At 34.3% G+C, this 14,620-nt stretch overlaps 1 protein-coding gene across 1 annotated transcript; it reads left to right on the top strand.

Annotated features, from left to right (window-relative positions):
• LOC109708029 (NADH dehydrogenase [ubiquinone] 1 beta subcomplex subunit 7-like) lies at positions 9,404–14,135 on the top strand. Its single transcript, XM_020229594.1, has 2 exons — positions 9,404–9,888; positions 13,795–14,135. The coding sequence occupies exon 1, from the start codon at positions 9,536–9,538 to the stop codon at positions 9,878–9,880; it is 345 nt and encodes a 114-aa protein (XP_020085183.1). The 5' UTR covers positions 9,404–9,535; the 3' UTR covers positions 9,881–9,888; positions 13,795–14,135.

Below are 14,620 nucleotides of genomic sequence, written 5' to 3'. Positions count from 1 at the left end.
TGGGTGACATGCAATGGGGTGTGTCTACAAAAAAATATATACATATATATATATTAAAAAATAATACTGGGAAAGAAGATGAAAGAGAGAGGGAGGTGGGGAAGAGGAGGAGGAGGATGGTGTTTATGTTGGCTGTATATATTTATAGGGTGTGTGTGTGGATAGGAGAAGGTTGTTGTAGTTACAATAAAAAAATAATTTTAGAAATGAGTGTAGTAAAAATAATAATAATAATAATAATAATAGCAAAATGGTGGATGAGTTGTGATTAGAAAAGGACTGGGGAAAAAAAAAATTATGCGATTGATGACTATTGGCAATAATTGATGCTCATAAGAAGATAGTGTCACATGGAGATTTCCAAGCTTATCCACTTTAGGACAAAGTATTTCCTATCTTTTAGCTAGAGTAGAACTCTCTAGTATCTTCTGAGAGAGAGAGGGAGAGAGAGAGATTATATTATCAAATTTTTAATAATATGATTTTAATCATGGTTATATCACTCAACTTCAATTATTGCCAATCTTTTAGCTAGAGTAGAACTCTCTAGTATCTTCTGAGAGAGAGAGGGAGAGAGAGAGATTATATTATCAAATTTTTAATAATATGATTTTAATCATGGTTATATCACTCAACTTCAATTAATCATTGCTATTTGCTTACTATCTAAGTTCTTCTGCAAAATAATTATCTACAGTGAGCACTGCATTTCTTTTCCAATATGATATGATATCAACCAACACTTCAAAAATATCTTATAGTGTGACACTATATTAGTTTTTCAAATATACAAAATAGTTTTCCAAATTTTTCGATACGAACAAACCAAACATGAAATCTATGTGACGGCATAATTGAGAAAGTTATTTAAAGAACACTACCAAAAAGCAATACACAAACAAATTGCAGAACTAGACACAAATGACCCATGCAATAACAAAAAAATGAAGCGCACATCAAATACATAAGCATCTATGCAGGGACATAAGAAGAGAAAATGCCTCTTGATTTCCAGAAAATGTTGAAGCATTGATTGAGCCAATAATACTATCCCTTTTTTTACAAATTTAAATTTTAAAAATTATAAAATTAACTACATATAGAGAATTGAGTTCATATACTTTTAAAAGTATCTAGTGGGTTGAGTGGGTAGTTGATTTAATATTATAATAGGTGAAAATTGTTAAAGAGATAGATTTAATGACGAAAAACTTAGAAGCATCAAGTGCTCGGTGCTTTTAAAAGCACCATAGTCGGACTCTCTCTTTCTCTCTCTCTCTCTCTCTCTTTTTCTTTATATATATGGAATTATGATGGAATGCTTCTAATAGTACAAAGTCATCTCTCTCTCTTTCTCTTTATATATATGGAATTATGATGAAATGCTACTAATAGCACAAAGTCATGAAGGGATGTGCGGTTAAAATGATAGTGATCTATCAGGGTTGAGTGAATGATTTGTTGAATTGTATGATCTAACGGATTAAAATAGTCAAAAGAGTAAATCTAACAGTGAAATATTTGATAGCAGCAGGTGTTTGGTCCTATTAGAAGCACCCCAGTCGCACCATCTATTATAGCTTCGCTGGTCCTAATATAAAGTGCAATATATATATATATATATTAGGAGCATTGTTTTGTGGGTGCAATAGAAGAAGTGTTATTTCAAAAATATTCATAACAAGTTTAAAGGATGAAGCATATTAGAACTTTTATTTTGGGGTCTCAATGTCTCATTTTACTTTCTACCATTTTCTGAAGCCTTAAGAGGCTTTTTTTTTTTTTTCAAAAAATACTTTGCAAATCGCAATATATGATTCAATCAACCATCTTTGGTTAAAATGTTTGGTAAATAAAATGCACTGAAGAGTCGTTAACAATTTAAACAGACATTCGAAAAAAAGACCAAAATGTAATATATCAAAATAGGCCATGCTAAAAAAGAAGAAATACGTAAGAAAACATTGAGAAAAAAAAAAAAAAGACCACATAGTGACAAAAGAATCTAAATTAGCACGGAATAACCCGAAATAAATTTTAGCAATAAACATATAATTTAGTACTAATGGAAAAATATCTCAAGATAAAGACAATAATAATGAGAAAAAGCTCAGGTAAGAGCTATACTCGCTTCTAGTTGCGACTAGTGAAGAGCCTTTGGACCGTATACTGAAATTGTGGAGTAGCCGACCGTCCCTAGAGCAAATGGCAAAGGACTTGGTAGTTGATACCCGAGACCCAAGTTCGAATCTTAGTTGATTCACATTTTCAGATAAGTTTATTTCTAAATAAAATAAACGAAACAGATAGCGTGCTATCTATCTCTCTCTAAAAAAAAAATAAAAAATTGTGGAATAGAGACCCGGTTCAACTTGAAGAAACAACTTATATATTGACACCACAACTACATGGAAGGAAATTAGAAAAGTGCTTACGCACCTATTGTTGATGATTATAGAGCATGGGAAGAAGAAAGGAAAGTTGGGAGTTCTTAATGCAGAGGTAATCGCATGAAACTGTTTGGCAAGTGTTACTGATTGTTTGCTGCCATCATAAGGTTTAATTGCATGAAACTATCTGGCAAGTGTTACTGGTTGTTTGCTGCCATTATAAGGTTTACTTGCTAGGCAGTACCTCATGCATGTTAGTGGAAAAACTTATATTTCGCAAAGTATTTGCCTCGCAAAAAAAAAAAAAAAAAAAAAAAAAAAAAAAAAACCAGTGGGAAGCTCCCCAATGCCTCATTAAGGAGTCCCAATCAGTTGACAGGTACACTTTTATCTTTCTAACGCTTCTATTTCTTTTTAGAGTTTTTCTTAAAAAAATACTTAGCGAACAATATGGTGAAAGTAAAACTAACACGTACATGATGACAGATTAGAGACTCTCTAACAAAACATTATTAGAGAGCTCCACGGTGTGAGAGTACTCCGAGTAAATATTCATTTTGTTCTCTTAAATAATAGCACACCGTATGAATCTTCTTAGGCTTAGTTTAGTATTGAAGTCAATTTAGCGCTATTAGGTAGAATAGAATTGAAAAAAAGTATATAGAAATATACTTTTACGTTTTCTGATGGAACCGCAGAAAATATATCATAACTGACAAATCGCATGCAATATGCGGAACGCAATATTACATATAGAAACAAACAGAGTATTTTTTTATTGTCGTTTCTCACCGCACGTAACGAAATCTTCCGCAATCCCAAACGAAGTCTTAGATTGATTCAAAAAAAATATAATTTTTACGATCTTATCAAAAAAATATGTAGATTTTTTTTAGCTCAATTGCGTTACTAGGCTTTTAATTCCACCAGGAGACATAGAGTGAACTGAGTTTAACAACAAATTAGATATATACACTCCCACTCTTTCATGTACACTTCTTTCCTTATAACATCAATCTCTCGCGTCAAATTGCACCTTATTATAGAACGGTTTCCGACCGAAAAAATATGTATAAAATTTTAAGACAAACAATATAAAAAAAATGATCTTTATCAACGCAAATAACAATAAAAAAAAAATGTTGCTTTTATTATATAGCTCTATCGCGTAAAGCGGCTATATTTTTCGACCCGATCCGAATCCAAGTTTCTGTACCCACATATTTTCGGGTCAAGATCCGAATCCAACATATCAATAGCTCTCATTAACATGGTATCCACGTGGCAACGTTTCAACCGTCCATTCTTCTTGATGGAATCTAGGGTTTCCACCCCGCTCCTTCTCGTTCCTATTTATAAGAACTAGCCGATACCACCCTTTCCCCTAACATGTCGCCATGGGTGCGGCTCTTCTTCTTGTTCTCCTCACTAAAATTAGGGTTTCGTCGTCTTCTTACTCTTTAGGGTTTGATTATTAGGGTTTTGTTTTTCTTCTTCCGTGCGTCGGAAACTGATTACCGTCGGATCCGATCGTAGCCGCCGCGTATGAGTCGACGCTAAAACCATCTCATCTCCATCATCTGTGTTCATCATCTCTCTCATTCTGAGCCGTTGAAGGCCTGTTACCAGATGATGGAGACATTTTTATGCTATTGCTTTTTTAATATCATTTTTTTATACTAATTTTTGGCCGTTGGATTGCGGCGGAGGAGATGATGATCCTTTCCCCAGACGATCGACGATGAGCATAACGTGCGCTGTTTTTGTTTATTCTCTTCGGAGAAACCAAGCCATGGAATCTGATCCTCTCATAGTTTCTTTTTTTTCTTAATTAATTATTCGTATTTTTTAGATGAAATAGTGATAATTATAAAGTAGTACATGGTGGAGATGATGATCCTTTCCCCAGATGATCGACTCTGATTATAACGTGCGATCGTTTTTCATCTTCCTCTTGATTTGAGGAGGAGATTAAGCCAGGAATCTGATCCATCTTGTCAATGGTTTTTTTATATATTTTTTCATATTATATGCAAATCGTATTTTTTTAAAAAAATAATTGGTAAATTCACAACCACTCCAATTTGGGAAGCGAATTTGAAATTAACAATCGGTTTGCTCATGTTTTGGCTCGATGAATAATAAATATGTAGAAGTAAAAGGCCTGCTAGTATGTTATTACTTAGATATTGTTTTGGTGTTATGGCAAAATAATCTTTTTGATTGTGCATCTATCTATATATTGGAAATAGTAGTTAAATCTGTGGAGTTGTTAATTAATTAACCAGTGTTGGGATTTATAAATAGAAAAATTATGGTGCTTCCGATCTACAAACTGATAGAATTTTAGTGGTATTGAAATCCAATGGATATAGATATACAAATTTTAAGCAGTTTTAATCTGAAAGTATAAATTTGGGGAAAGATGTGTTTCTAAAACATAACCAGGTAGCTTAAATCAAGTTCTGCAGTGAACTTTGACTATGGGTGGACTTTGACTATGTATGGGCCGGATTTTGGAAATCAAAATTAGTTTCGACTGGGCTATGGGCTTATTTGAACATGTCCAAGCTCGGTCCGGGTCCGTGTCGAAAGTCTAAAGTCCCGTATATTAGTTATCAAAATAAGATATTTAATTATATATATAGAATATTTTATTTTATTTTATTTTTGTATAATAGGAAAATATAATAAATGCGTAAAGTACACCTTCACAAAGCCCGATGGGCATTGAGCTTGGGCTTTAGCCGGGCCTATTGTGACCTTGTTTGTTGGGCTGGACTCTCACGCTATAGGATCCAATTTGAATGTACGTACATTTTAGTTGAGAAAGTGACATTGCTAAATCAATCAATTTTTATATTTATTTGTAGATAAGTAGAGAAAAAATAAAAAATGTCAACAAAAAAGGGACATTTGCGACATGGAAGAAGGGTTTGAATAAATTTAGATAAAATAATGTAATGAGTATAGATATAGATACAGATGAGATGATTATATAAGAGCAAAATGCGTGCGCTGGATAGTAAATACTGCTTTGGTAATATCAATTTTTTTTAGTTAGCATTTTTTTTTTTTGTTATTCGAGAAATGTAGACTATTTGACAGGTGAGGATTACAATGAAAATCAAATTTACTCCTTCCCATACAGGCATTTCATTTTGTTTATGGACAGTAACAGGAATCGGGATTTTGTACAAGGAATGAATGGGCAAACTGTTTTTTTTTTTTTTTTTTGAGAGACCGTTTTGTTTATTTTATTTAGAAATAAACTTAGCTGTAAATGTGAATTAACTAAGATTCGAACTTGGGTCTCAGATACCAACCACCAAGCCCTTTGCCATTTGCTCTAGGACGGTCGGTAATGGGCAAACTGTTGTCATTACCTTATGCTCGTGTACAATTTCTCAACCAACTAAATTTTTGGTATTTAATATATAGAAATTGTAAGTGAGTAGAATTTATTGTCTAGATGTTAACTTGTTACAAAAGTCAACAACATACGAAAAAATTGTATAAAATAGGTGAGCATGGACTGAATGGTTAGGCCCGTTTTTGTTTGGTATTGAGGTCCATTTAATACTAATAAAAAAATGGTTGAAGTTGGGCGAAAAGGGGTGAACGCATATAAAAATCTACTTTTCCTATTTTTTTAGTGGATAATAAAAAATATATTATAATCAATTCTATTAGAATAAATTATTATATATTTAAATAAAAAAACTTTTTTTATAATTTTTTTTACTCTATATAAATGAGCTAAGGGGTTGTTTGTTTTGGTGTAAGTGAATGGATGGAACTAAAGTTTCGTTACTTTCAGTACTTGTTTTGGTATAAATTAAAAATATAGTGTAATTTAAGTTACGATAGACATTCATTTCATCTACTCTTGACTTCTCCCTCTGAAATGTCGAACTCGACTTCCGCAATACTCAATCTTTTCTGAAAAATATATTAAATAATAAAACCTAAAGTATCCTTTCTTTATAATGGATTAGAATTACTTTATTCATATAAATTAAGATTATTTTTAAATAATAATGAAAATTTTAATTATTTAATAAGTTAAATTTTATAGAAATAAATTTACCACTATATTTAGAAAATAACNTAAATATTTTAGCTAAAATATTAATTTAAATGAAAATATTTATTATTTATATTTTTAAATTTCATACTAATTTTTTTTTAAAAAAAATTAAAAATAAATACTTTACTAGGCCGGCCTAAAGCACGACCTGTGCCTTTCGGGCCGAAAGGTCGTGCTTGGCTAGAGGGTAGACAACTTGGGCCCGGTACGGCCCGGCCGGAAATTAAATCCGGGCTGGGCCTAGCGAGCCTCTAGCTCGTTTCGGCCTAGAAAATGTGGGCCGTGCCAGCCCAGCACGACCCATAAGTGTATGATAAGTGAAATACATTCCATCCTAAAATGGAAGGTGTATAATGTGACAAGTAAGGTACATTCCATTTTAGAATGGATGGATGTATATCATACACTCCAAAAAAACGTATGGGTAGACTTTTTCTCTCTCTATATAGAGAGAGAGAAAGTACGGTTGCTATATTATTGGTAGTTTGGAGGCTTTCGTAGTGTCAAGTTATTTTCAATTACGCGGCTTTTAAATCGACGATATGCTCCGTTCCACACTATTAAAATCATTTGAAAGCTAATTTTCATAATTTTTCAACATTATTTGGCTAGTGATTAAAAAGTTTCAAAATTGATAATTTTAATGATTGATGTGATGTGTTTGTGAATTTAACGGTGTAAAATAATCCAAATCTGATAAAATTTTAATAAAATTTTTTTTTACAGTAGGATCAGTATCTTTGATCTGAAATTCAAGTCTTTTATTATCATTNTAATACAAATTTATTTATTTTTTAAAAAATTAAATATTTATTTTAGTATAATTATTTTTATAATTTTTTTAATATTTTAGCCAAAATATTAATTTAAATGAAAATATTTATTATTTACATTTTTAAATTGCATACTATTTTTTTTAAAAAAAATTAAAAATAAATACTTTACTAGGCCGGGCCTGAAGCACGGCCTGTGTCTTTCGGGCCAAAAGGTCGTGCTGGGCCAGAGGGTAGACAACTTGGGCCCGGTACGACCCGGCCGGAAATTAAATCCGGGCTGGGACTAGCCAGCCTCTAGCCCGTTTCGGCCCAGAAAATGTGGGCCGTGCCAGCCCGGCACAATTCATATGTGTATGATAAGTGAAATACATTCCATCCTAGAATGGAAGGTGTATAATGTGACGAGTAAGGTACATTCCACTTTAGAATGGATGGTGTATATCATACCCTCCAAAAAAAGCATATGGGCAGACTTTTTCTCTATATATATAGAGAGAGAGAAAGTATGGTTGCTATACTATCAGTAGTTTGGAGGCTTTTGTAGTGTTGAGTTGTTTTCAATTACGCGGCTTTTAAATCGATGATCTGCTCCGTTTGACTTGATCCACACTATTAAAAGTATTTGAAAGCTAATTTTTATAATTTTTCGATATTATTTGGTTAGTGATTAAAAGATTTCAAAATTGATAATTTTAATGATTGATGTGATGTGTTTGTGAATTTAATTGTGTAAAATAATTCAAATCTGATAAAATTTTAATAAAATTTTTTTTTACAGTAGGATCAATATCTTTGATCTGAAATTCAAGTCTTTTATTATCATTTTTATTAGATTTTTATTTTCAACTGTTTATTTTTAGATTTCTCGTTTGATAGCTAAATGATATGAAAAAATTATGAAATTTCGTTTTTAAATACTTTTAATAGTGTAGATTAAATTTAATGAAGTCGATCGTCGATTTGGAAACCACATTGTTGAAAACAACTTAGGCTTCATTTGAGATTTCGGGAAGATTGCGTTACGTGCGGTGAAAAAGTACGTTGGAAAAATACTCTGTCTGTTTCCGTACGTAATATTGCGTTTCGCATATTGCGATGAGTCGGTTACAATATATTTTCTGTGGTCCCACCGGAGAACGCAGAAGCATATCCCTATTTATTTTTTTCTCAGCTCCATTTTATCTAATAGCGTTAGATAGACCTCAATACCAAACTAATCCTTAGTAGTATGGAGGACTCCGTACTACCGATATTATAGCTCACTCTAGCTCTCTCTATATATCGATTAATTTTGTACAGGTCCTTACAAACATAGTGAATGACAAATATATTTATATAAAATTCAACTTTTATTTATTATTCCTGTAAAAGTCTTGATATTTTCAAATATATTCCGGCCGTTAGAATCTGTTAGAAAAATTTAATTAACCATAAATTAAATGCTTAACTCTGATTAGTTTTTGATATTTTTACCCTTCTTATATTATACTGTTATGTCTTTTGAATTGACATATTTATGATGATAAAATTAAAAATATAAACAATTATCTGACGGTAACAAACATAAATGACATATTTGAAAATGTTAAAACTTTTGCGAGAACAACATATGAAAGTTAAATTTTGGAAAAAATTTCAAAAATCCTCCAGTGGTTTCGCACTTTTTTATTTTAGTACCCTGTGGTTTAAAGTATATCAAGTTAGCACCATGTGGTTTCGTAATTTCTCACTTTAGTACCCTGTGGTTTAAAGTGTATCAAGTTAGTACTCTGTGGTTTTATTTTTTTATCAAGTTAGTATCCTGTGATTTTATTTTTGTATCAAGTTAACACTCTGTGATTTTATTTTTTTCTTAATAAAATATTAAACCACATGGTACTAAAGTGAGAAAGTGCGAAACCACAGGGTACTAACTTGATACACTTTAAACCACATAGTACTAAAATGAGAAAGTGCACAGGGTACTAACTTGATACACTTTAAACCACATAGTACTAAAGTGAGATGAGTGAAACCACAAGGAGGGTATTTGAAGTTTTTCGTAAATTTTATAGAGAATGATATATTTATCATTCATAATATTTGTAAGGACACGTATGAAATTAACCCCTATATATTATATTATATTATATCCAATTGGTAAGTCTTTAATCTCAGAACCCAAGTTGGGTCCGTCCGTGTTCACATTTTTAGCCCGATAGTCCAAAGTCGTGGGGCGAGAGCGACGCGTGTAATCGAGCGAGGGCGAAGGAGAGTCGAGGAGCTCCGAGTGCGCAACAATGGCGGGGGAGGAGGAGGTGGTGAAGCTGGGGTCGACGAAGCCGATGATCGCGACGCAGGAGGAGATGGTGGAGGCGCGTGTGCCCCTCCCCTACCGCGATCAGTGCGCGCACCTCCTCATACCCCTCAACAAATGCCGCGCCGCCGAGTTCTACCTCCCGTGGCGGTGCGAGCCCGAGCGCCACGCCTACGAGAAGTGCGAGTACGAACTCGTCATGGAGCGCATGCTGCAGATGCAGCGGATCCGCGAGCTCGAGGAGGAGAGGAAGAAGAAGAAGGCGAAGCAGCAGATCCCCGGCGCCGCGCCAATCCCCCTCATCCCCTCCCCGGCGAAGGCCTCCTGATTCGATTGGTTGGTCCCTCTCTCTATCCTCTCATTGATTGGTTTTAGTGGCTATTGACGTGCTCTTTATGGGTTTGATGGGTCCAAGATTGGATCTTTACGATGGATTCTTTGTGGAATCTTGTCTTGATTAATTCTGGTAATTTAGGGCTGTTTTTTTTTTAAAAAAATTTGCTGATAGAATTGGGATTAGGGTTTCTACGGTTTGGTATAAATTGTTACAACCATTGGGATTTAGAAAGATTACATAGAGGCCGTGGAAAGGTTCTTAGATCTGTAATAAGGTTGATTTGGGTTTTGGTTTGGCTCCATATCTGTTGGAATGTGGGAAAGGAGGACGAATTCGTAAGATTTGGGCAAAATTCATTGAGACGTACAATTATACTTGTGCTATGTGAATGAAGCAGGAGAGAAACTAAACAAACTGTTAAAGAATATTGTTCTCCAAATCCTTAAGCTTGTAGAGACCGGTATTCTTAATATCTATATTCAACTAGAAGTCTTTCCAGTTTGACCAGACTGAATTGCCCAATTTGGGAGTCACATATTCTTCCCTAGCAAGACTCGTTATGGAAATAATCCTTTATCTGAATGTTGCTCTACAATTTTTTGATTGATGTTTTGTTCCATTGTATGTTGAATCTGCAGCATCTACAGTATCTCTAAATTAGCGCATGAGAAATATAGATATGTTCTGAAATTCACATTAGAGATGAGGTCGGAACTTTGAAGTTTGAACACATCAGAATGTTGCCGCGAGAACTACAGAGATGTCCTGATACATTCACTATATGCCCACATATATATATTCTAATGCGTGTCTTATCCAGGACTGCTTTCCAAAGATTATGATCATACTGATGATTTTAGACTTTGGCTTCATTAGGGATATGCAGTTGATTTAATAAGTTGAGGGATATGTAGTTTATATAATAAATTTCATTGAATCGGGGAATGGGCATAGTTATATAAAGCCAATAACCAAGAAGTATATGCGCCGAACGGTGAAGTTTGTTATGATTAACTTTAGGACTGTTTGGTTCTTTTCAACTACCCTACAGAAAGTAATATATTTATTTTTGGCCATCATCTTTTGGCATCCTTTCCTTGGCATGCTTGAATAGCAGGTTATTGAATAGCAAATGTTAGGCATTTCTATTTGCAATATCTGTAAAATAATTTTGCTGGTGTTTCTTAGGAAGATGGTATGTTTCTTGAGTTATTGGTTACTATTATTTTTTTTGAGAGATAGGTAGCACGCTACATGCTTCGTCTATTTCATTTAGAAATAAACTTAGCTAGAAATGTGAATCAACTAGGATTCGAACTTGGGACCTCGGGTACCAACCACCAAGCCCTTTGCCACTTGCTCTAGGGACGGTCGATGAGTTATTGGTTACTATTAATATTAAGATTTGACAGAGAAATGAAGCTTAACTTACTCTTGCCAGTTTATCCTGAATGTAATACCCGAATCTTCTACTTGTATTACTGTGAGATACAAAAATTAGGTTCTACCGAACAATTTTGCAGAATAAGGGGTCATTCTTCTCTTTTTCTGTCACTTTTATGATTGTTCCCTTCATATTTATAGCTTGTTTCTTACAATGTTGTTTACAACATTGACACCTTCCTAGCTCATATTGTTGCTGATGATTTTTTACTCTTTAACATTGGATTAACTGTTAGGTAACATTCTCTAGCTGAACACAGCATAAGGTTATGAAGTTTCTGTTTGTATGCATCTGCTAACCATTGCATTTTTTTCTAGCATCATGTCCACAATTTTTGTACTGTAACCATTCTTTTGTGTAACTAATAGAAATCATATCTTCGGCTATGTGAGCAAGGTTTCTTGTTTGAGATATATATAACTAGTAGAAGGTCATTTGCTCATCTATAGACATGGTGTTTCTTTATTGGCTCCTTTTAGCTATGATTAACCCCATTTATGTCATTCATCATAACCGCACGCACCAGTCAAAACCCCCCTTCTTTTGCTATTCACAGCACATAAGCTGACTATTGGTGATATATACATATAGTGGCATTAATATTCTGGGTTTAGGGTCTATGGTCTATATAAACTGTGATACATGCTGAGATATGCAATCTACCATGAGAGCTTCCAATATTTTATTGTTGGTGTCCATTAACACGTGACAACAATCAACTAAAATTTTTATAATATTAATAATCTGCATTTTGTATTGAGTAGCTGGTGTCTCCTGTGAAGAGGACATTTGTTCCTTGGATAAATTTCTTGCATATTCTCTGGCAAAGGCTCATTACCAAAAGAGTGGGAATTTTGAAGTTTTTGTAGATCTAAGGTTCATGAGACAGTAAGCCTATGAGTATTCAATTATTGTGTTTTCTTTAATCATTTTCATTTTTCCTTCTTGCTTGTCTGCGGCATCTGTGTTGGCATGCTTTTGGGTAGGATGCATCATGCATATAAATAAGTAAAAAGTGGACTTCATCATGAGGTTGCAAGGCAATTCTGTGCTCTAATTTCGTTCTCCCACATTATGATTTGTGTCATTTATGGTGGGTACCCTGTAAATTGGGTATGTCTTGCACTACCTATCTGATTGATAATCATGCTGTCTGGATTAGGTAAGGGTCACCTGAATAAATATGCATGTTATTTTCTGGGTTTAATTGGTCAGGTGACTCAAGGAATATACTGGAATAACTTCCTCTGTGGTTGATGAGCTATAGTAATGGAGGTGCCATATTCCGTATTTCTTGTGCAACTGATTTATTGGTGGTTAGATCATGTACATAGAAGTGGTGATCCTGCTCTGATAACTTGATTATTCCAATGCACTATTTGTATGCAATTTTCGATACATTAACCTTATTTCCCTAGTTTTATGTAAATAACAAGTACTCGCTGCAACCGACCGTCCCTAGCGCAAGTGGCAAAAGGGTTTGATGGTTGGTACCCGATACCCAAGTTTGAATCCTAGTTGATTCACATTTCCAGCTAAGTTTATTTCTAAATGAAATAAACGAAGCGGGTAGCATGCTACCTTTCTCTCTCAAAAAAAAAAAAAACAAGTACTCGCTGCAACTAATGATGATTGTTTTCATTCCCTGCATGTTAACTTCCACGTGATGTTGGTGTTCATGGTGGTAATAATATGGCAAAACCTTGTAACATGCCACAAGGTTGATGAAATGCATATGGTGCACCCGTTTTCCTTGAATTGTACATCCTCGCCTGAGTCCTATTTATACTTGTCTGTGCTAGGAGTTGTAAAAGGAGATGAGCTGTGCAAAATAATCAACTTACAACTCAATTTCTTATTTACTAATTGCACTAATGTAACAATATTGTGCGAGAAACTTGGTGAGAGGATCCACGAGGCTACTATTTTGTACCTCGTGAAATTCTTTTTCTTTATTAGTAACTACAACAACCACTCTCAAACTATGCACAAAACAATTACTCTTGAACTTTGGTTTGTGACAATAAAAGCTTAAATTTTGTTGTGCATTACTCTCAAGTCCTAACCTGAGCTTCTATTAGCAATAAATGACTGATGATTGACGAGATACTAAGCTACTATTGGAAGGATAAGAGTATTCTGAGCAATTAGTATAGGGATAATGAGCTGTTTTACTCAGATAATATTGGGATTGCATGGCACATAATCAGGATCCTGTTTCTAATTTCCCTCATTGATTTTTTATGATATTCGTCATGAAACTTTATGGTGACAAATGATAAAGGCTGATCCTTTTAATTTAAGCAATTGTAATAACATAAATACAATGAATTTTACGTGTAGAGTACACTAATGTCTCGTGCAATCCACCTCCATCTGTATATATCGGAGAATATGCGCTGCAATCTTGCTATCGTATTCTAGACCTGTTTATTCATGGTATCTGCCTTTCTCGTAACAGGATACACACGGACCTCCTCCGGGAACTTAGGCCTGCTTCGACGCTCTGTGCGGACTGTGAGTTTGTGTTAACAAACAACATCTTAAAATCTTAAATTTTAATAAATGAGGAGTCAACTATTGTTTTATCGTCTTTTTTCTTTCCCTTATATCTTGTGCTTCCCTGTTTGAGCTGGGAATAAGGAATCGACTAGCTATATACTCTATGACTCTATACTGGAATTGTCATTTGCCACCGTACGCATTTGCCGACTGCATCATTACTGCTCTTGAGACTAAGCCAGAGTTTAAATGAAAGGTGGCTATGGCCCCTCTCTTTTGGCATTCGGAATCTGTCAGTTATGTTTTGAAGTTTTCTTCTATTTGTTTGCATCGGTGCCAAATAACTATGTTTCATGATTATTGCCGCAAACTGTGTGTCGTTTTGACAAGGCCAGAATCAGCCTTCTAATTGTGGTCCTGAGTTGTAGCCCACTGTATTTAATTTGAATATGCTATTAATTATGGGACTTGGTGCTTATTAATTTTTAAAAAGTTTCTGCAAAAGTGTTGCTGAGTATAGCAGTTTCAAAAGCTTTCGATTATGATGCCTTCTTAGCCTCTTCCTGCAGCCATACCCGTGTTCCTTCCTTTTTTGTTTTTTGTTTTTTCTTTTTTTTTAAAGCCTTTCGATCGTCTTGTTGAAAATGAAAAGCTGATTTCAACTTCCTACTGCTAGGAAAAATCCCTTTCAAGTGTTTCTGTTTTGCCAGAATGCTTGGGTTTTTACGCCTTGAAGAAGGTAGTAGCAATGGTAATTCACGAGTACCAGGCATTGATGGGTTGGA

Source organism: Ananas comosus, linkage group 3, assembly GCF_001540865.1.
Source record: "Ananas comosus cultivar F153 linkage group 3, ASM154086v1, whole genome shotgun sequence".
NCBI classification, from domain to species: Eukaryota; Viridiplantae; Streptophyta; class Magnoliopsida; order Poales; family Bromeliaceae; genus Ananas; species Ananas comosus.
The sequence above is the reverse complement of the archived record's forward strand: the minus strand, read 5'-3'. Positions and strand labels throughout refer to the sequence as shown.

What these genes read in the sequence shown, in the direction of transcription:
- LOC109708029 (XM_020229594.1), top strand. Translation starts at nt 9,536, where the DNA reads ATGGCGGGGGAGGAGGAGGTGGTGAAGCTGGGGTCGACGAAGCCGATG.